At 28.4% G+C, this 24,838-nt stretch overlaps 4 protein-coding genes across 4 annotated transcripts; 2 read left to right on the top strand and 2 right to left on the bottom strand.

Annotated features, from left to right (window-relative positions):
- Positions 1-10,025: 10,025 nt before the first annotated feature.
- LOC119677952 (succinate dehydrogenase cytochrome b560 subunit-like) lies at positions 10,026-10,972 on the bottom strand. Its single transcript, XM_038089538.1, has 2 exons — positions 10,769-10,972; positions 10,026-10,716 (listed from the first exon to the last, which is right to left on the bottom strand). Coding segments are annotated over exons 1-2 (519 nt in total). The 5' UTR covers positions 10,771-10,972; the 3' UTR covers positions 10,026-10,199.
- A 2,228-nt stretch (positions 10,973-13,200) lies between these two features.
- LOC119677949 (translationally-controlled tumor protein homolog) lies at positions 13,201-14,148 on the top strand. The gene has a single exon (XM_038089536.1). It carries the CDS (start codon positions 13,315-13,317, stop codon positions 13,831-13,833), a length of 519 nt encoding a protein of 172 aa, XP_037945464.1. The 5' UTR covers positions 13,201-13,314; the 3' UTR covers positions 13,834-14,148.
- A 3,153-nt stretch (positions 14,149-17,301) lies between these two features.
- On the top strand, positions 17,302-18,424 carry LOC119677948. The gene is made up of 2 exons (XM_038089535.1): positions 17,302-17,944; positions 18,012-18,424. The coding sequence occupies exons 1-2, from the start codon at positions 17,564-17,566 to the stop codon at positions 18,351-18,353; spliced, it is 723 nt and encodes a 240-aa protein (XP_037945463.1). The 5' UTR covers positions 17,302-17,563; the 3' UTR covers positions 18,354-18,424.
- A 1,404-nt stretch (positions 18,425-19,828) lies between these two features.
- On the bottom strand, positions 19,829-24,789 carry LOC119677945 (zinc transporter 7-like). Its single transcript, XM_038089532.1, has 3 exons — positions 24,273-24,789; positions 20,754-21,176; positions 19,829-20,688 (listed from the first exon to the last, which is right to left on the bottom strand). Exons 1-3 carry the CDS (start codon positions 24,451-24,453, stop codon positions 20,180-20,182), a joined length of 1,113 nt encoding a protein of 370 aa, XP_037945460.1. The 5' UTR covers positions 24,454-24,789; the 3' UTR covers positions 19,829-20,179.
- Positions 24,790-24,838: the final 49 nt, after the last annotated feature.

The following is a 24,838-nucleotide window of genomic DNA, read 5'->3' as shown; positions in this document are numbered from 1 at the left end:
TACACATTACCTTCATACTTATATACTCGTATGCATTCATTTGCATACAACGGCTAAGAGAAGAGTATGTATAGGCCGAGTTAGTTGCATATGTGATTACGTGCAAATGTAGGTATGTGCATATAGGATTGCATTTGGCTGAAATCTATTTTGAATGGCATTTGAATTTCATAAAATTATATATGAAAGCCTATGGATAGCCATAAAACCATTTGCAAACCATTGCCATATATGCATTGCAGTATCGACAACAACAACAACAACAACAACAACAACAACAATAAGAAGAAGAAGAATATCAGCAACAACAACAACAATAAAACTGATGAAAATAATAAAATTCTACCAAAGCTCCGACACCTAAGCAACAACACATCATTTACTCATATGCCTAACGATTGACTTCCCTTTGCTTCCCTTTGGATGGGTGTCATGGTCATTGTAAGTGACATCTGCCACAATAATATTACCAGTGACATTTGTTCGTACGTGTACATCTGTCTTTCTCATTTATTACTGAAGCAGATTCGCATCCGCACTGCTCAAAAATTCATTTATTTTGCATATTTTCCATTTTCAATCAGAAAGCCTATAAAATATGTGAAACATTGAAAAATTTCCAACGTTGAAATGTAAATGCGATTGTACATATGTCAAAGCATATAAATCTTTGTCAATGTATTTTTAACATCAAATAGTCTCAATCCATTATGGACTTCACATCACACTAATTCACACATACTGAACATACCGTCCATAGATGTATATCTACTACAAGTCAAACGTATGTAATTATAATTTAAATTCTAACTTTTACTATAAAATTTATTGAAATCATTTCTTATCAAGGATCCTTAATTGAATATCAATAATCGTTATATTTGTGAAGGAATCATTCCATATTTTTTAGTTAGTCGTATGGCCTAACAAACACCTATGGTTTTTATTATTATACTCCACTTGCCTTTCCGTTCTCACTGCATAAGCTTGCTTTACCATCGATAACAGTTAAACTTTAGAGCAGGTAGTGTGTACTACTATTAAAGACCAAAGAGCCCTGCAACCTGATTAGATATATTATGCAACTTGAATAGAGGATAACATCGGGAGCAAGGGCTCCAAAAAATGTTTTGCCCGTTCCTGGAATAATTACTAACAGTAGCTTACAATTACATAGTATCAGAAACATTGATTGTTGATATTATTGTCGCCCCAATCATTCCATATTTCTTCCATATCGGTTATAATTTTTACAACAGAATGTGTTAGCAACTACGTCGTAAGTTATATTTAATTCAGGAACTCACATTTCTTCGAAAATCACAACAGACAAAAATCATCTAACAGAATTCAACGGAAATGATTTGTTACCGTTCTATGTTTCTTATAGGATTATTTAGGGACTTAATAATATATTTATTTCACCTATGATATAACAAAATATAATTGAACATCACCAATCAATCTTTGTATGTTTTATCAGAGTATCTACGTATAACCATTGAGTAAAAATATTATAGAGTCACAATGCCATAGAAATTAATTTTTGTTCTAGGTATCTACTACTGGGTACCCAAATCACTCAAATCTCTGCCGACGTCGCTTCAGTCGTTTTTGCCTCATACCAAAGAAGATTTTGCAATATTCTCTGCTTCATAGGTTCAAGAAATTTTTATATATCTTTTTTTTGTGTTTTTTTCTCCTTTTGCTCTTTGAGGTGTTGTTATTGCTTCCTTGAATTATAATGTAAGTAGTAAAAAGAATTATTCGCTATTTTATATTCATTCATGCCTACTTGCTTTGTGTTTATATATGAACATATGGACATTGATATTTTTGTATGTAATTTCGGGGGCAAGAGATATCAAAATTTTATTTGCAGCATTGAAACAATTTTTCATTATGATGGCATTTGAAGAAAGAGTTATAATTGTTTTCGTAATTAATTGTTATTAAGTATGGATTTTCAATTTTATCGCATTTACATAATATTTATATTAAATCTTAGGAAGTAATACAATCATAAGAACACATACATATGTATATAAAATAATTACCAATAATTCGTAAAACATTTTTTAAAAATAGTATGATTTAGCTTTGCCAAATGTATTACAATAAAATTATATAGAAATCGATTTAAGATTAAACCTTCAGTTTATATGGCAGTTTGAATAGTTAACGCTATTTTACATATATATGCACTTAAAAGATACTGAATAAGTATAAACGGAACATCAGTACAAGGGGTACAAGTGTATCGACTATTAGCTTTTGCAAGCGAATAATTGCCGAGAAATGGAGATTTATTTAAATAACTGCATAATCATTTATAGTTACTAGATCGACATACATGAAAGGTTATCGTTAATTAAATAGAAGTGACAATTTTCATGTTAATAGTTGCGTACTAATTTCCAGACCACCTTTGAGGTATAATGCATCGCGCGTTTTTTTTTACATGGTGTCCTCAGGAGGCCTAGTCCATGTTAACGAAGAAATTTTGTTTAAAAAAAATAATATAGAAAATTGATTTTTTTTACTATTTCAAAGTTTTTTTTATTATTTGTTCTCTATTTCGACTATAATTTATAATCGTCTTTAAGAATTTGAAGAACTTTAGTTTTTTATATTAATATACATACATTAGTATTTTCGACAAAAAGATTTTTTGCATATAAATGATAAAGAAATATATTATCACACATACATAATTGGAAAATAGAATGGTAAAAAAGAAGAAAGAAAACAACCTGCAGAAGATTTTCCGAAAATACTCCTAAACCTGCCTAAAATCCTACCACAACAAGGCCCAATGACAAAACGACAACAAACAACGCTCAGCAATAGAGGAATACCACCACCAATAAGAGAACACATTTGTTAGTTCTTGCCGTTATTAGATATATATATGATACATTATTTTTTATTGTTTATATGTATAAATTGCTTTGTTAAAAATATTAATGTATATTAACACAAAAAATTATAAATTGATCAATATCCCGTGAATAACCATAAAAAATAGCGAAAGTTTCTACGTAATAAATATTAATATTTACATTTTTATACATATTTATTAACACATGTTTATTAATAACTATCTTAAAATTAATTCACTTAAACTATGTATTTTGAACAAAATAAATAAATAAAGTAAGTAGTTATGGTAATAAATAAATTATAAATAAATCTTATTAAGCCTGTATAAGGGAAAATTTTTAATATAAGGTCATATAACAATTTATGCCTTAGTCGATTTCACTTTCTCTACCATCCAAAGGAATTGCTTACGAAGTAATATAAGCAGAATAAAGTCCAGCAATTCAATTCGATGAAGTCTGCAGGCCCAAATAAACCAACTTGGTAAATTATGGTAAAGTAAACTGAAATTTCTTAGAGTTTTTTTGCACTGCACTTATGTTAAAAGTCTTCAAATTTATTTATTTTTTTATTATACATCCTTTAAAATGTTCCCAATGGTAATATCAAATTTACCTAATTTACCATACTCGAAATTCTGGTAAATACCAACATTCGCTGCCATACGGACATAATTTATCATTTTCCTCAATTTACCATCAATTACTTGAACTCGCACACGGTCAATTACATACAATTATCTTACTTTAGCTAATACTAATATAAAATACATATAACTGTTATTATACCTGATTAAAACAAAAAATTGAAATTGGTTGCATTTGCTTCAAATGTTCCTAAAATAAGATCAAAAAATATTCATATTCTTCCAAATAAAAGTACATATGTTTATAAATATACATTTATAAACATACATATATATATGTAGGTCAGTAAACTTCCAAACAAGTAGAGATGTTTCTATTATTTGCATTATAAAGTGATATTAAATGCATGCAATTTTACGTGCTGCTTGCTGGTGCCAAGCATTAATTGCAAAAACAAATAATTACACCAAAAACTAATTTGACTCTTTTCTTGTACTGCCTGCCATCGTAAACAAGCAAATCTGTTTTTTGTGTGTGTTTTCATTTTTCTCCTTCATTTATTTATAGTAAAATTTTAAGAAAGAACAAGCATAAGCGCGGCCGATCTAGCAGCAGCGCAAAAAGAAGGAATATCTTCACTCCGCCCTCCCGTTCCATTTGCTGAAAATTTAAAAATTGAGTCATTGTGACTCTATAATATTTTTACTCAATGCCTGCAGTGTGTTCAGCCATTGAGTAAAAATATTATAGAGTCACAATGACTCAATTTTTAAATTTTCAGCAACAGGCACGGGAGGGCGGAGTGAAGATATTTCTTCTTTCTGCGCTGCTGCTAGATCGGCTGCGCTTGTGCTTGTTCTTTCTAAAAATTTTACTATAAATGAATGAAGGACAAAAATGAAAACAAAAAACAGATTTGCTTGTTTACGAAGGCAGGCAGTACAAGAAAAGAGTCAAATTAGTTTTTGGTGTAATTATTTGTTTTTGCAATTAATGCTTGGCACCAGCAAGCAGCACGTAAAAATTGCATGCATTTAATATCACTTCATAATGCAAATAAGACAATCATCCCTACTTGTTTGGAAGTTTACTGACCTACATATATATATGTATTTTATAAACATATGTACTTTTATTTGGAAGAATATGAATATTTTTTGATCTTATATTAGGAACATTTGAAGCAAATGCAACCAATTTCAATTTTTTTTTTTAATCAGGTATAATAATAGTTATATGTATGTTATATTAGTATTAGCTAAAATAAGATAATTGTATGTAATTGACCATGTGCGAGTTCAAGTAATTGATGGTAAATTGAGGAAAATGATAAGTTATGTCCGTATGGCAGCGAATGTTGGTATTTACCAGAATTTCGAGTATGGTAAATTAGGTAAATTTGATATTACCATTGGGAACATTTTATAAGATGTATAATAAAAAAATAAATAAATTTGAAAACTTTTAACATAAGTGCATTGCAAAAAATCCCTAAGAAATTTCAGTTTACTTTACCATAATTTACTGAGTTGGTTCATCGAATTGAATTGCTGGGCTTTATTCTGCTTATATTACTTCGTAAGCAATTCCTTTGTATGGTAGAGAAAGTGAAATCGACTAAGGCATAAATTGTTATATGACCTTATATTACAAATTTGCCCTAATACAGGCTTAATAACATTTATTTATAATTTATTTATTACCATAACTACTTACTTTATTTATTTATTTTGTTCAAAATACATAGTGTAAGTGAATTAATTTTAAGATAGTTATTAATAAACATGTGTTAATAAATATGTATAAAAATGTAAATATTAATATTTATTACGTAGAAACTTTTGCTATTTTTGATGGTTATTCACGGGATATTGATCAATTTATAATTTTTTGTGTTAATATACATTAATATTTTAAACAAAGCAATTTATACATATAAACAATAAAAAATAATGTATCATATATATATCTAATAACGGCAAGAACTAACAAATGTGTTCTCTTATTGGTGGTGGTATTCCTCTATTCCTGAGCGTTGTTTGTTGTCGTTTTGTCATTGGGCCTTGTTGTGGTAGGATTTCAGGCAGGTTTAGGAATATTTTCGGAAAATACCTTTTATGTCGGTTGTTTTCTTTCTTATTTTTTACCATTCTATTTTCCAATTATTTATGTGTGATAATATATTTTTTTATCATTAATCTTTTTGTCGATAATACTAATGTATGTATATTAATATAAAAAACTAAAGTTCTTCAAATTCTTGAGGACGAAATAGAGAAATAGAGAACAAATAATAAAAAAAAATTTTGAAATAGTAAAAAAACTCTCTTTTCTATATTATTTTTCTTAAACAAAATTTCTTCGTTAACATGGACTAGGCCTCCTGGGGACACCATGTAAAAAAAACGCGCGATGCATTATACCTCAAATGTGGTCTGGAAATTAGTACGCAACTAGTAACATGAAAATTGTCACTTCTATTTAATTAACGATAACCTTTCATGTATGTCGATCTAGTAACTATAAATGATTATGCAGTTATTTAAATAAATCTCCATTTCTCGGCAATTATTCGCTTGCAAAAGCTAATAGTCGATACACTTGTACCCCTTGTACTGATGTTCCGTTTATACTTATTCAGTATCTTTTAAGTGCATATATATGTAAAATAGCGTTAATTATTCAAACTGCCATATAAACCGAAGGTTTAATTTTAGTTTTTCTTATTCATCTTAAATTGATTTCTATATAATTTTATTATAATACATTTGACAAAACTAAAGCATACTATTTTTAAAAAATGTTTTACCAATTATTGGTAATTATTTTATATACATATGTGTTCTTATGATTGTATTACTTCCTAAGATTTAATATAAATATTATGTAAATGCGATAAAATTGAAAATCCATACTTAATAACAATTAATTACGAAAACAATTATAACTCTTTCTTCAAATGCCATCATAATGAAAAATTGTTTCAATGCTGCAAATAAAATTTTGATATCTCTTGCCCCCGAAATTACATACAAAAATATCAATGTCCATATGTTCATATTTAAACACAAAGCAAGTAGGCATGAATGAATATAAAATAGCGAATAATTCTTTTTACTACTTACATTATAATTTAAGGAAGCAATAACAACACCTCAAAGAGCAAAAGGAGAAAAAAACACAAAAAAGAAATATAAAAATTTCTTGAACCTATGAAGCAGAGAATATTGCAAAATCTTCTTTGGTATGAAGCAAAAACGACTGAAGCGACGTCGGCAGAGATTTGAGTGATTTGGGTACCCAGTAGTAGATACCTAGAACAAAAATTAATTTCTATGGCATTGTGACTCTATAATATTTTTACTCAATGCTAGAATCCAATGCAAAAGAGCTCGAGGTGTTCTAGAGAGTCCTACAATGTTTCACAATAAACAACAAATTTAGAATTACAGAGCCGATCGACTAGAATTACAGAGATAGACTTTTGGGGTTAAAGTATTTTTAAGATTTTTTTATAAAGAATCGAAAGGTACTCCATGTTGATTTCTGGATATGTTACAACTAAGATGAAGCGGTTACAATAGTTATATTATAACCTTTAAAAATTTATGCTGAAATATTTTTTGATAACTATATCTGCATACCCAATTTTACCTAGTTTTTTAGATAAATTACTTTAATTTTTGATTTGTGAACCACGGAAGTACTACATATCTGAAATAATTAAGGATCGAAAATAAGTCAGTTGCTTTTTAAAGAGATAATGAAAAATTTAAACAATTGTCCATTTTTTTAAAACACACTAAATACAAATCTCGAACACCAGGAACATCTTCCTGGGGGCGTAAATGGTGCCCCCAAAATATCTATGACGTCATTTACACCAATATAAGAGATTGTCACCATTATGTGGAATTTTACTAGGAATTACCATTGAAGTTTCTAAATTATATTTCTAAATATACTCCATAATCCTGTATTCCTCACTAAATCAGCTCACGTTAAAAAACTGATTTTCATCGCTCATTAAGTACATAAGCTAATAACGCGAAATCCTATTAAAAGATTTTTGTAACTTTCAGCTATAATGTAGTAAATGATTTTTAAAATTAACATTGTTTAATGATATGGAAAGCCTTGATATTTCAATAGAGAATTGTGCCCAAAAGAGAACTACGATAAAAAAAATAAGGTTTTGAAGTCTGTCTCTACGTCGACTTTGATATAGAATGATCTTTTCTCACCAATAAAACAAGTTTAAGTTCATATAATTTTCAAAGAAGAGGAAGTCACAGTATACACATAACATTATTAAAAGGTTCATTAGAGACTGTATAGTTTAATAGCAAAGCAAAATTCATATAGAAAACTTTTCTTTTATAACTGATGTATTAAATTCTCATTACAATGTTCGAACTCAATCAAAGAAGTTAACAAACCATATTTTTCTCAAAAACAAAAAATTCTAAATAGTTAAATAATATCCTGAATGCTTTTAGCACATGAAATACTCTGCTAAAAAGTCGACTATTTTGAGTGTCTCATCCTATATACCGGATAATCTTTGAATCTCACAAAATTAAACTCTAACTGATTTAAATTTTAATCAGTTGACTAATAAATGCAAAAAATTTATGGTAATTTGTCCTGCATGCTTTCAGCACATGAAAAACTTTGCTAAAAAGTCGTCTATTTTGAGTGTTTCATCCTATATACCGGATGATCCATGAATCTCACAAAATTAAATTCTAACTGTAAACCAGTTTCTAATCAGTTGACTAATAAATGCAAGAAATTTATGGTATTATGTCCTGAATGCTTTCAGCGTATAAAAAACTTTGCTAAAAAGTCGACTATATTCAGTATCTCATCATATATACTCTCATAAACGCAAATAATGTTTTCTATACTGTACTTAGAGCAATATAATCATGTCACGAATTCGGAGCAAAATATTCTAACTTAAATAATCACTAGTGCTTTGCAAGCCTTATGTAATTAAATCTAATTAATTATTGTAAATAAAATGAGAAATTAAATTGACTATAATAGTTTATAGTTAACAAATTTAAACTTCACCCGTTCAGACATCATTCTGAACGGGTGAGTTACTACCTTTTTTAAATTATTTACAGGTAGTAACTCATTAGAGAAAATAAATGATATTAATATAACATATAATAACGACTACAACAATTTAAAACAGAAAACACCAATAGTTTAAAAATAAATTGGTTTTTAGTTTGCTTTTATCCACTATCATTTCCAATCATGGATCCGCATATTTCTTACATGAGCTTGTTTTCAATTATTAACATGCTTCCGGAGCTTATATTTGTCTTATATTTTGGAGTGTAGTTTTTATTGAAAATTACACTTAGAGCTTACAACTAAGCCAGTATTTTTGAAATTTCACAATATTTTCTTCTCCACATTTCAGCAGAGATATGTTGAACACTACATTAGATACTGTCATTATCATAATTAGTACTGTTCATTAATGTAAACATTTATTTATATTCCGTGTATCTTCATCATTTGTAACTCTAGTTAAATATTCTATTATGCTGTAGTTTTGTTGATTTTAGCGTATATAGTGTCCGATTGCTTGAAGAATTAAATCCAGCTTTCTTTTATTATAATGTCGCCAACCTTTTCATGATTTAGAAATGTTTTATAAAAATAGTAGTAAATACCGCAGTTAAGATTCACTGTATGTATAGGCATATATTTTGTTATCACATTCATTTTTATATTTACTTTGTTACCGGATTATTAGTAAATATAACTATTCAATTCAGTTACAGAATATTGTTATAATTAATGTATTTCATAATTCTTAAGTGAACTTCGTGTCCCATGGGACAGATTGCCACTAGGGGGGGGCAATAAAATTGAAATAATAAGTTTATTGCATTTAAATAATTATATATAGAAGCATTTATATCCTAAATGGTTTATTGTAATTGTTTTCTTTGTAATAGGTACATGTTACCAATAGCTTCAAAATAAGGTAGTGCTCTTCAATATCAATACTTAGTGGATATCAAAATGTATGTGTAAAGAACTGCAATAAAGAGATACGTTTTTAATATAGGTATGCATGATTTATTAATTAATTTAATAGTACGAACTATAGTTGGGTACCTTATTTAATAAAATCAAATCCTTTCCATGCTCCATTAAGTACTTAACTGAATTAAATTGCAAATATTTATATTCTGAATTAAATACAGAGTGAATATAATTCCTTAATATCTGTTCAAGACTTTTAATTTAATTTGTTTAAATTAATTTAATTTGTTTTTAAAAAATCCTTATTCGAATAGCAACTGAAATCTAAACCATTCAACTATCCACGAATGCTATTAACATAAAAAGTTTTTATCTGGATGAAGTTATCAATTTTTTATATCTCCAAACAAAAATTCTACGTATTATTGTTTTGCACACACACATATTTTCCAAATAAATGCAAATATACATTTATACTAATTAACATTTATACTAATTAATATATATTTTGTGATTAACCGTACACAATAATAGCAAATATTTTTCGTTTAAGTCTGTTGCTTTTAATAGTATTACATAACAAAAACTATGCACAACAACAAAATTTTATACAATTGTTAGTTTGCAATATTTTCCGAAATTTGTTGTATTAAATAAATTAAAAATAGACAATCTTTATATGTTGAGAGGAAAATTATACCCACACACTGTAGTTTAGAGAATGGCCAAAATAATGGTCAGAAGAGTCGAAGCACCAAGCATTGCATAACCAGTCGTGTACACCTCGCTAAGCTTCAGGAAAAGTCCACCGTCCCATAGCAAGTGACGCACGCCATTGCAAGTGTGATACGCAAACGGGAAAGCAATGAGAGCCTTTACTGTACCAAGCGTAAAACCACTCAAGTGCAAACCTTCCATCATAGTAAAGTAATGGCATGCATCATGAGACGAAATCAATGCGCCTAATCCTAAGCCCCAAGCCATAATGCCAAGTGCAAAACCAGTACCGCGATGAGTAATGGACAGCATTGAAGTCAATTGTGGCTTGTAGATAGTCAAATGTGGAGACATTTCACGACCAAGGCGTGTATTTTTCTCATCGTACGACTCCTTCTTTAGAGATGTAGCCGGTTTTATCTTAATTGTCACCTGACGAGCGAAATTTGGCTGCATCATTTGCAAGCCTTGGCGTAAAGCGGGTGAACGAACAAGGGAACGTGATATAGCGAACCTGAATAAAAAACATTATTTCATTTTTGCAATATGTTAAAGTATTTACTTACATTTTGATGCCGTAATACACCACAACACAACCTTTCCTTTTGACAGATTAATGAAAATATTCCAAACGTTTATGTTGGTAATGCTTAAATGTCAAAAGTTGTCAAAATCAATCTTTTACAAATTTTGGACAGAAAACGTATTGCCACAGAATTCTTTATTTATTGGAATTTTTGATACGTTACGTATATGTAGAAGACAGAAAATAAAAATATATTTTTTTTTAAATTATACATAAAATTTTTCAAAATTGTATTGACTACTTTGATTACTTTTTAAAATATATGTATTAAATATTATATTATATATATATATGAAATTATGAATTTTGTTTTTGTGAGATGAAAAAACTTCATCCGTATTGTCGATACGGCTATAGAGTACAAATACAATTATGTAAATTATGTCGGCATGGCAGCGAATGTTGGTATTTACCAGAATTTCGAGTAGGGTAAATTTGTTAAAAATTAAGTGAATTATGTGTTACCATTGTGAAAATTTTATAAGATGTGCACTAAATAAATAAATAAATTTGAAAACTTTTAACCAAAAATAATAAACAAATGCAATAAATAAATAAATAAGTATTAACGTAAGAGCAGCGCAAAAAATCCCTAGGAAATTTTACCTCAATTTACTGGAGCTCGCATACTGGCTATGATACTTATATAAGTTTACTCTATCAAATTTGAATAATTTCCACTTTTATTACGATAAACGTGTAGCATTTAATCGCATATGCTATTCAGAATCCACCTAAACTGAATATGTAAATATACGAAGTACAAACATATTTATTGTTTAAAAATTTTTTCACATGGAAGCCTTAATGCAACATCTTCATAATCCAACTTCAAATCTATAAATAAATTTGTTCTTCACTTTAAAAAATTTATATTTAAACAAATAAAATATAGTCATGATTAATCGTTTTTGTTTTCTCGTGTTTCATTATTCGTTAAAGACTTAAATTTTAAACTCCTGCAAGTTGTTTTTAAATTTGAACATTATAAATATTAATTTTTAAAATTAAAAATTATTAATTATTCACGAATAATTAATAATTAATAATTAATATTAATAATTAATATTTTACGAATAACTCGTTCAGTAGAAAGATGTTACAAGTGAATATTCCTAATTATGTCCGATGACTTCTATTATCTTGAAACTGTAACCTTCACAAAATTCATGATACAAATACGTTATATATAATAGCATATGATATTTCTACACCAAATTAATACAAAATCCTTGTATGAATGTGTGAAATAATCACCTAATTAATTTTTTAGTTATATTGCCTTAGTATAAGCTACTTCAAAAAATTCAAATTTGAAAATTACGGGATAAGTTTTAATAAAACTAAAGAGGCAATTATATGGCGCTTACACTGGCCGAAAATCGCTCATTTCGAATAAACCATTTGAAAGTGTTTACATTCGTTGTAATTAATTTGTTCCCATATTAAACAACTAAATTTTCAACTTACCTGTTGATTTGATTTTGGCCTGTGCCAAAAAAATGTTGCATAAAGGCTAAATATACCTTCAAACCTTACAATATAAACTGAAAACATATTTTTAACTTCGATTAAGTACTTCGATTAAGGAAACATTTGTTTCCTTAATCATTGTATGTTCAATGTACATTGTATGTTCAATGTATTCATATGCATTTGGAACATATTTGGAACTCATTCTAACATCGTTAGAACTCATTTCTACAGAATGAGATCCAATGGATCTCATTTGCGCTTGAGATTTTGTATGTAAAAATGTGTCATTCGCTTCTCATTTTCGATTTTTGAGCAAAATGAGCCGTTTGAGACCAGTGTAAATGCCGTATAAAATCAAGATATCAAAATAATTTCGAAACAAAAATATATTGTAAATATAAATGAAATAGTGAGTATGAAATACAAAAATTGTAGACACTAAAAATTAATAAATTTAAATAAAAGAAAACAAAATGAATATTAGAATGGCAACGGTAAACATTTTTATCTTATATATTTGAATTAGTTTATTTATTTATGTATTTAAAATTTTTAGTAAATGAATTACTCATTTTAATTACTCATCTGATTTTAACAGATCACTAGAATTTTACAACATATTTTCAATGAACATTCACATTAGATTCATATTTGAAATAAGCTGCACTGAAACTTAAGACAAAAATTTTTTGCGAGTAAAACCTAACCTTGAAAATTTTTGGTTTTTGCTTTTTGCTTTGTTGTTGCTTTACATCTTTCCTTCCATAACTTTTATATATTTTTTTGCTACTCTGAAACAAAAAATTACGGTTAATATTCAAACGCTGTTTTGATTTCGCTGTATTTACAACTTTTAATGTGATTTTTCAATCTGGCATCTCCAATAGTAGCCGCCATTGCTAAAAATTTCTACTGACAAAAGTGAAAAGTTTCCTTCTTCTTTCTTTCTTTTTCGTTGAAGTTGAGCGTGGCAACGTGTCGGACGGTCGTCTCGGTTTGAACAATCTGTTGAAAATTAGTAAATAATTTAGTAAAAAAAATACATTCAACATGAAAATCTACAAGGATATTATCACTGGCGACGAAATGTTTGCTGATACCTATAAAATGAAGTTGGTGGATGAGGTCATATATGAAGTCTACGGCAGACTCGTTTCACGTACCGAAGGTGACATACAAATTGAAGGTTTCAATCCATCAGCTGAAGAAGCCGACGAAGGTACCGATTCTAATGTTCAAACCGGCGTTGACGTTATCCTAAACCATCGTTTGCAAGAATGTTTTGCTTTTGGTGACAAAAAATCTTTCACATTATATCTTAAAGATTACATGAAAAAAGTCCTAGCCAAATTAGAAGAACGCGCACCTGATCAAGTTGATGTGTTCAAAACAAATATGAACAAAGTTGTAAAGGAGATTATGGGACGCTTCAAAGACTTGCAATTCTTCACTGGCGAATCGATGGATTGTGATGGCATGGTTGCTATGTGTGAATATCGGGAAATTAACGGCGAAAGTGTACCAGTACTAATGTTTTTTAAACATGGTTTGGATGAGGAGAAGTGTTAATTTAATTTAAATTATGTATCATTTAATGCAGTAAATCAATTAGTTTAATTTGCTCTTTTTATTTTGGAAACCTTTTATTATAAATATGACTAAATTTAAAATCATTTAATATTATGTAAACGAAATTTGTAATAATTAAGAATTTTTGTATACTTCTCCGCTCTATATTATTGCCTGAGTCGTCGACCAATTTATATTGTAATTAATTAAATCAGGAACATCAACATACTCAGATCAATTGTAACTGAATTCTTTTGTATTGTATTTACTAGTTAACATTATCAACAGCAATTGTACAATTAAGATCGAAAAAAACAGAGAATTTAAAGAAGATGACTAAAAATAAACAATTGATTCCCGACATTCAAAAATTTTGTTTTATCTTATATAAAAAAAATCGCATTTTGCGACTTACGTTGGTGACTCATTAAATATTACAATACGAGAACAGTTGAATGCTAGAATACAGAAGCTGACACAATTACAAATTGAAGCCAAAGGGTACCTTGAACTTTGGAAGCATCACATAGTTGTTGTTATAGGGCTTCTCGTTTGTTATTGTTAAATTTTACTACATTTACATTCAGTAAATGTTATAGCTGCGCAAATGCAGTTCTGGATTTTGCCCTAAATATTTTTTGCAAACGTGCAACACACTAACCTAACCTCAATTGCAAAAAATAATCAAGAATAGCTATATTTAGCAAATCTACATATTGATATATTTATATTGCATTGTTTTTGTAAAATAGTAAACAAATTCTGTTTACAATTGTTGCCATGTCAGTGCGTCATGTTGCTGTTAACCTCATATTGCTGAGCAGTTTTATGCATTTCTGCATTATTATTTGAAAAGGGACTTGTTGCAGCTGCGAGAAAATGCTTTGTTGGGAATTAAACAAAAAATTTTCCGAGAAAACGCCCTTCTTTTTGCAGCTGCTGGTAATGTCGAATAAGGTCAGGTAGCTTAGATTTTCATGAAAATTAATACAATGCCTTTAAAGTTCGGCTTATCTTTCTTTCGTTCTGTGTCAGTGTTTGTTCTTAGAATTGAACACACACATTGAAAGAATGTGAACAATTATTCTAAATTTGGAATGCTGCAGGAGTGGGCAAACTTTAAAGAAGATGCATTTTTTAGATATAATATTGTTTATCTCTTTCAGAGAAAAAATGTTTCTATAAATTCAGAAAAAATATTTTCATGTTTCGATACACATACAATCAAATACTAATGATTATTATTTAAGCATGACAACGATTTCTGTAGCGTCGCTATACCTAAATATTCTTAAAAATTATAAACCATTAGCTTAAAATCATGAAATCTTTAAGATAATTGAACGAATTTATTTGAAGAAATGAATTCACCTATCAAAGCGATATATAATTTTTTGTTAAAACTCAATGTTGCATAAACCATTCTGTTAAGTGTCTGGCACAAGGTTCTTAAAAATATTCAGTTTTTTTTAAAAGCCATTAGCTTAATGTATTTTTCAGTCACTTATAAAAATTAAAATAGTTCAATTCAACAGAAAAAATAAAATGTCTGAATAATATCTTGATATGTCTATCAGTAAGAGAAGATATCACAACCGAATTACGTTTCCAACATTATTAATAAAAATTCAAAATTTGAATGGAAAAGCAATAATATATAAAATAAATTACTCGGCATATTTGTTCTAAAGTGTGACTTTAAAAATAATATGTCTCTTTATAACTTGAAAATATTAAATTAAATAAGTTATGCCACATGCTAATGCTCTTGGATTAAAACAGATGATCTTCGTCAATATAGAAATTATCTTATAACCATTTAAGTAGCTAATGATTTAAATTTGATTTTACAAAACATCGCATTATATCTTAAATTTGTTCAAAACTGTCTGCCATAATAAATGTCTGGAATAAAGTAAATGAAAAGAAAGACATGCATATAACGCCACTCTTCAGCAAGTTCCTTTTTTCCAGCGAAGATAAACATTTCGTACAACTGAAATATCAACCACTTCCACAATTAAAATCAATTATTATTATTATTATTATTATTATTATTATCATTATTATTATTATTTTTATTATTATTATTATTAAAAGAAGGGATTGTGCACTGCGACCTAAAAGATCTAATTCGCCCCTTACTCGGGTTAGAGTGTTGCTCCAAGTCCGATTTCTTTAAAGAAAGACAATATAGAGCCTACCTTTCCTAGTCTTGAATCTTTATGATCCTTGAAATACCCTCCTAGGTGTTTCTTCCGCTTGTGCATCAGTGCCGGACACTCCCCAAGCACATGGTATGCAGTTTCTCTCTCTTCTCTACAGTATTAATAAATTTTCGATTAAAGAAATAAAGCAAATAATATAATAAAATTATTCATATATAAACAACTTTGTTATTGTTTATACTATGTAATCAAATATTACTAGTTATGAAATTAATACCTAATTATTAACATATGAATAATTATTACAAACTTAAGAGAAAAATGTGATACAAAATATGAGGTTATTATAGTGCTTAATATTTTAAAAATTCACAATTTTTAAATTTAATATAATTATTTCGAAAAAATTTTAGTATGTTTATTAATTACTTTCAAAAACTGTGACGCAAAAAATTAAAAAATATAACGGCATATGATATCAAATACTGAATTTCATAGAAGGCTAATTTTTTGTATTTTCTTTTTCTGTTCAAAAACTATGTAAACGCTTAAATTCAAAATTGTATACTACGTTTAAATTGTGAGATTCAAATAACGAGATTAAGTTAATCTGCATTTTTAATCTCCACCGTTTACATTATACATTGGAGATTAATTTTGACGTTTCTCTTGCTGTGTTTTGTTTCGTGTGTTTGATAAAATTCTGTAAATAAAACATTTAATTACAATGTCGTACAAAAAAATCGTAATATAAATTTAATAAATAGTTTAATAACAATAATTTAACAAATTTTAGTTATAATTATGTACAAAACTATTATTAAAATAATATATTAAAAATTTACTACAAATATTTAATTGATTAATAAATATACATTAATTTAGATTTAAAAAATTTCAAAATTTATTAATCGGTAAGGACAATTTATAAAATTGTATTGTATTTTCAAATTTTCAATATTTGTTTTGAATAGATTTTGATGTTTCTTTTTCAATTCTTCTATGATCGTAAAAAATCTACAATATTAAGCCAGTTGCAGAATTGCACGGAAAAATAATTACCATTTTTAAGGAGATTAAAAATTAATCTCCACCAAAAGGAGATTAACTTTTGTATGGAAAATCTAAGATTAAACAACAAGATTAAAGGTAGATTAGTGCTTTAATCTACTTTTAATCTCACAATGTAAACGCCGTTTTAGACAAAAATTGGTGAAATGCAATTAATTAAAGTTTTTTTTTAAGGATAAATTATGAATCATGTAGGATACACGGAAATTTAAACTTACTATTACAGATGCACTATTTCTATAAGAAATTATCTGAAAGTGGTATCCTGAGGGACTGTTTAGTCCCTTTTATAACTAAACAGTTTTTCGCAATAGTTTTACAACACTGTTTTAGATGCCGAAAAATATCCACCAACACAACACAAATTGTTTACACTAATTGTATACATTTTTTTAAGTGTTCGCTAGTTTTTAAAAACATAATTGGCAGTTTTTAAAATTAAAATAAATGAATAAATCGCAAAACATATTTCATTATAAAGTATTTAAATAATGGCAGTTTATGATTCAAAGGAATGGCGAGAGTTTTTCGACACATACGCCAGCCTGAGTGAGCTTTGGCTGCCAAGTAAACGGGAAAAGAAAAAGTCACGTGAAAAAGCCTGGAAAGTATTACTAAAAAAATATGAAGCTGTAGATCCAAAAGCTGATGAATCTAGATTGAAGCAAAGAGTGGCTAGTATACGCTTTTGCTATAAGCGCGAGTTAAAAAAGGTACAAAAAAGTCTATTAAAGGCTGTAACAGAGGATGATATCTACTCTCCGAATTTATGGTATTATGATAAATTAGAATTTTTAAAGGATTATCTTGGAACACGCTCTACCAATTCACATAAATCTGAAATCAAGGAACAAATTGACGAAACAAGTTTTGTATGTTTACTTTGATAATAAGGCGTGTATAATTATTTTAATATTAATATAACTTTTTTACGTACAGACCGATTCAGATTCGATGCCCAATTTATCAATTCCGGACCCATACAGTAGTTGTAGAGAAGAAACCATTAACATCGTTCCTAAAGATAATGCAATAACATGTGCAGAGCAATATAAACAAATGGATGATGCTGATTTTTATGCATCTTGTTGGGCACGTTCATTTTCAAAATTATCTACTTTACAACAAATTTATGCAAAACAAGCAATAGATGAGATACTCATACGTGGTCAACTACAACAACTTACACAAAATTATTTGGCTCCAATACCTGTTCCACAAGTTGCTGGATATTTATTAACAAAAAATATTACAACTGCACCAATTGTATTTCAGACTTAAGGACTTATAAAACTATTAAACAGTGTTCTCACTGTTTTCTAAATATTTCAATAGAGCTTACATTATTAAAATAATATTTTGATCTCATATTTATAATTATTAATTTATTTTAGTTTACTTTTTATTAATTTATAATAATAAATAATCTCTTAATTAAATAAAAGAATACAATTATTTTTCGAATAACACAGTTTCTTAAACTTTTTCAACACGGAACATTGAATCTATACCATATTGCGCAGGAAGAGTTAATACAAAATATTGGTATTACAATAGACTCATAGGACCTAAGTGAGTTAGTCAATTAGAACGACTACAACACTAACCTAGTCTATCCAATATACTACATTTAATACACAATAATATACTAACTTTTCATGAAGCGCTGAAAGTACGAGACACAGGGAACTTGTATTATTTGTAACTAAAATGGTATATTTCACTATATCTCAAAAAAATTAAAATACAACTGTTGATATTATTCATACGGAAAAGTGCGAACGGCACTTGGTTTGATAGATCGGGCCTCTGTTGGAACAAAGTTTCTTTGATTTATACTTCCATCCTATCGATAAGGCAATGGTGCTTCACATTGACCCATGCTAGTATCACATTATTTCCTTTTGTGTTAATGGATTCCATTTGTGCAAGTGCCTTACTTAATTAAACTTTTCATATTCTAATTCTATACTAAGTATTGTAAATACATATTCTACTGCTACATACTCTTCAAAGAATGTTCCATTTATAGGATATTTACTACACTAAAGAAGAATCAATAAAGATGAATCCAAACTTCTAGCAAAATAATAATGAATGAATGAATTATAAAATTAATTATGTCAATTAGTTAGGTTGTACTTCATCATCATCTGTTTAAATACAGTTTTCCATTCTTCTCTGTTTTTTGATTTTATTTTCTAATTTCTTATATTCATTTCTTCTAAGTCCTGCTGCACACTGTCTTTCCATCGTATTTTTGGTCGTCCTCTTCTTCTGCTAGTTTCTACTTCGTTCTCATAAATTTTAAGCGGTGCTCCCATATGCGGCATTGTTATCACATGCCCAGTTAGGTTGTACTTATTTATAGTTAATGTATAAAATTAAAATTGCAAATATAAATCACCTGTATATAATAAAGATAAAGTATTACTACTACACTCTTCCTTCAATCACCTATTGATATATAAGAGTAGTAATACGTTTGGTATTAGCCTAGCTTGGTTTGGCATAGCTTCATTTCAAAATTTACATTTTAATGAACAGTAGTCATTACACTATATAATATTCTTTACACTATAATATTCACAAATTTCATCAACTTTTGAGAGAAAAAGATAATTTATGAATGCATTCACTGTGGTTACATCCTTTTTGTTTCAACTTTATTAATTTTTCCTTTTAATAAATTTGTTATACTGTAACAAAATAATTTTTATTTCAGTCAAAACTGTTGCGTTCTTTTGTTCTATTTTGAATATTGCATACAATTTATTATACATTTTTTAGGAAGATTCTAAACTTATATAAAAAAATCGTTTATCGGAATGACTTAATATGTATAATTAATTTGAATTATATTACACAATTATTTGTATATTATTAAATGTAAAATATAAATAATTTAAATCATATTAACAATATATTATGATTTTCACATAGAAATATTTTAAAAAATATAAATTGGAAAATTGTTACGAATTGGCGCACTTACAATATAGACACTAATTTACATTTTGTAAATTGTTTGATTTATTTAAAAAAAACAGCATAAAAATATAATTACATTAAAATATCTAACAAGAGTGTAACTAACAATGTTTCTATCACACATAGTCGAGCTGTATGTACATCTGCTTTACTCCCACTGACTCAAAAATCATTCGCGCATGCGTCACTACGTATTTAGGATCTACATTCTTTGATACTTCCAGTTTAATAGCACCAACATATACGTCCGAGCACAATGTCCAAAAATGTGGCTCCTGCACGGCATAAACACCCGCTAACCCTGTAACTTTCTGATAGCAATGAGGTAATGAACGATCTAAATCCGTTGGTTGTCTTTGCATTAAGATCAAGATTGACTCTTTAATAAGGCTAAGCACACTTAATGCTATAAGCAAGGCTATAAAAATTGAGCATATTGGATCCGCAATCATCCAGCCAAACAAATGCATTAGCACCGCTGAGATAATCACACCAACTGAGCCAAGTGTATCAGCCAATATATGCAAAAATACACCACGCATAATTTGGGAATTACTGCCAGAGATGTCGCCGTTCAAACCGCCATGGGAGTGACCATGTCCTTGCTCATGTGAATGACCGTGACCTGTAAAATTTTAATGTAAGTTGAAAAAATAAAAATAGTTTTTTTTTATTAATAAAAATAATTACCATCCAAATCAATTGCGTGATTATTATGCCCATTCATATCAAGTAGGTTGTTGCCATGCGAATGACCATGTCCACCTCCGTGTGAATGTCCATGGCCACCACCTCCATGACTATGGCCATGACCACCATGTTGAAAGGCGTATATACCCACTAAGTTCACAATAAATCCCAGAACGGAAACAACAAAAAGACGTTCATGTTTTACTTCAGGTGGTTCAATAAGACGTTCAACGCCTTCCGATAGTATGAAAAATGAAATAAATAAAAGGAAGAGACTATTTACAAATCCAGCCAGTACTTCAGCTCGTACATAACCGTAAGAAAATTTTTCATTAGCTTTCCACTTTGTAATAACCGATGCAGCCAAACCCGCCAGTAGACCAGTACAATCGAAGAACATATGAAATGAGTCCGAGATAAGACCTGTAAAATAGTATAAAATTAATATTCCATTTCGAAATAGATTTCCTGCCTTACGACATAAAATTCTTAATTACAAAATTGTTACCTAGTTTCAATATTCTTAAATAATTGCGTGCGTTTAACCCTAGGGCTATTCTCTAATGACATTTATTCAAAAAGATATTTATTAAAAAAAGTAATTGTTTAAAATAAACAAAACACATTCTATTTAATATAATAGAATATTGTAATGTGGATTTAGCAATGCATTGTGTTCATAATTTAATATTGTTGTGTTGTAGCTAAAAGTCGACTAGAACACCGCGTGGAAATGTACACAAGAGAGTCCATAATAGGATAGGATGACGGAAGTGATATTGTATAAGATAGAGGTAGGAATAAAGAAATATGTAGAGATGCTGAATCTACCTAGAGAGATTCTGTAGAGATGTTGAATCTGGATGAAGGGATCAGATTACCTAAACAGGCAGACCCATAAATCAACAGGGCTTAAACATGGACAATGTTGTGTGGAGTTGAGCTACAATTTAGGCACATGTGGAGATGAATGTGTATTGTTGTAGTACATTCCATAATTTATTCAATTTATTTTCTTTCCATTTCATTTTCGGTATAAAATCTACAAAGTTTATATGATTGATGTCTATAAATGGTTTAATTTTCCACTAGTGGAAATCAATATAATTGACTTCTTTCTATACATCAACATATTTTGTTTGGAAGAGTAAAATATTTAAGTGTTGGAACTCTATTTGATAATCTACTTAAAGATAAGACTGATAGAAAATTATCTATGAAGCATAATACATGTATCCATAAACCTGTATTATAATAATTTGGCCATATATATAGTCAACTAATTTTCAGTATAACATACAAATTTTTCAAAAAATCGAAATTAAAACGTAAGATCTAACGAGTGTAGTTGCCCAAGAAGATTTGCTAATTATTCATACCCAATTACTGTTTTTATAGTAACAATAAAATATGAATGAGTACACCAATGGAATCGTCAATGATTATAGCGAATACGTTATTATTGTAACACGAAGAGACTTCTTGAGAGAAACTTGAATGGACTATGTTATTAATGCAAAAAGTATGATTGGACATGTGGGAATGTTGTTGGAGAAAAGAAGACGCTACCTTAAACCAATGTAGCTTTGGTAAAACTGAGAGAATTGTGTCAACTGAATGAGATAGCGTCATAAAACAAAAGTGTTTAAATTCATATACCATATGTAGTTGGACATAAAAATACATGGGCAATATTATGTAAAATAGATCTTCAGTGCGGGACAAGCATTGTTGACCTGGTCTTCATTTTAGACTAGTAGAAACTAATGCTATTGCCTATATTAAAATCATATATTCAAATCATTTCATATACACAATACTTCATAAAATTCGGTTTACCCCGAGACTACACTAGCGTAATAGTATGTTTCCACTGGCTTCGCGTTAGACCAGTTAACTTACTTGAGATTCAAGTAATTCAAGTAATTTTAAATAAGTTAACTGCACAAGACTCCATAATAGGGTAGGCTTGGGGATCAGTTAACTTACTCCAGATTTAAATAATTTAAGTTAGCCAGTGGAAACATACTAATAGTCAAAGAGTGAGATTTTATGCAGCAAACTTGCCAAAGCTTGTATACGTGTACGCTTGGTAAATCGAATTTTATGTATTATATTATATGTTTATAAAAAATGATTCGCATCGAAAGTCCCAAATGTAAATGAAGAACCAACATACAACGTAATAATATATATTTCTAAATATATATATTTATAGTGACCATATATCATTATTTAGATACCAACTGCTGAAGATGCCTTTGTTACTGTTATTAATATTAGCAGTGTTTGTATGTTTTCTTATAATAAATGATACTAAATTAGTAGTGAAACAAATTTGTATTACAGTTAAAGTTTTTTTTATAAATTTTAATTAAAAACTATTATTATTACATTTACATAAAAAATTGCTGAATAATTATTTGTTTTTGTTTTAATAGAAGTAATAACTATATTATTAAATATAATAATATAATCAATTTGTTAACAAACAAAAAATTATATTCGATGATATTATCATTTACGGTTTATGGGTTAGGTTAAGGACTTTCTGCACTGTGATCAGCTTGATCTATTGTACACATATTATTATTTAATATTTATTATTTTCATAGCACTTGTGCAGAAATTCCCTCTTATCTTTAACTCCAAAAACAATAAAAGGGTTATTGTATTAAAATGTTTCCCATAAAATTATTGAATATAGAAATCCCTAGAATGTTAATGTTTGTTCTTGCATAAAATGAATCCTGAATTATTAGTTTTTGTTAAGACTTTTTGAGGACCATTAAATCAATATCTCGCAAACCAAGCTGTAACGACATTGTAGTGAAAAGGTTTCTTAGAATGACAAATTTTACATGAATCGGTCGTAAAACGGTAATGTCAACGGACTCACTATCGTGAAGTTTCCGGATTATAACAAATATGAGGGGTCAACTAATTTTATTGAATGAAACATTTGACACTTTACACGTAATATCGCAGAATCCACAAAAACCCCAATAAATTGTTTTGGTTATTAGATCTTTGAGCTGTGCCCCTCGACTGGTCTCGTTATTAATGTAGGATTAGGCAAATTACCAGCTATAAACATAAATATTTATCAATACAATTTCATACAAATGTCACATATAAAATATTTACTTAACTATTTTTAAATAATAAGTTTTATTCTTTACTCTTAATTATTATTTATTAACTCTAACTTTATAACGAAGAAATGATAATTGAAAAAGATTCCCAACACATTTTAAAGCAACTAAAAGTTGTAAAAATAAAATTTAACAACAATAAACGTGGAGATAACAAATTACTTCATACTAAAACGAATAATTCAGTCTTCTGATAAGATATTATGAACAATCTTTTAATAGCTCAATTCATAAATTATCTATTTAATATTTTTGGCGCAGGATATAAAATGAAATGACAATATATAATTAAATTAAAATTTTTTTTATTACTATGGCATCATAATTTAATTAATTTTAAATTATTATATTTATTTACACTTACCTAAACTGTTTGTCCAAATGCCATAGAAAAGTTCTACGAATGCAAAACTTAGATTTAGCAAAAGAAATAAAAATAAATTTCTTGAGTTTCTATCCGAGAATATGAGCCTCTTCCAGCTGTTAATTTTTTCCTTAATCCGATGGCCAATATTGTTGCGGTCCCTGTGTGTCAGCGGCAACATAGCAATTTGTTTAAAACTTGCTATTTGTTATTTTACAAAACTGCTTTACAAGTTATTTGTATATGTATTTATGCTTGAGTGCTTCGAATTGCATACGTGGAGTTTATGTGCTTAATCCCTTTAAGCTTTAAATTAACAAATAATTTGGATGTTCGTGTACTTATAATTTATATTAGTTGCCAATTTAGTTTGAATTATCCTTAATTAAAATAAATATTGGCACTAATTTATTTCATTTATAATTTTGTTAAATTCCCCATTTATAACATTGTTGTTTAATCTTAATATTGTTTTATTTTAACCTTAATGTGCAAAATTAAGAATTCTTCTTTACTTTCTTTTTTGTAATTCTCTTTCTTTGACAGTTCTTTTGTAAACACATTTT

This window comes from Teleopsis dalmanni, chromosome 2, assembly GCF_002237135.1.
Source record: "Teleopsis dalmanni isolate 2A chromosome 2, ASM223713v2, whole genome shotgun sequence".
In the NCBI taxonomy this organism is placed as follows: Eukaryota; Metazoa; Arthropoda; class Insecta; order Diptera; family Diopsidae; genus Teleopsis; species Teleopsis dalmanni.
Note: the sequence above shows the minus strand (reverse complement) of the source record. Positions and strands in the feature narration are given on the sequence as shown.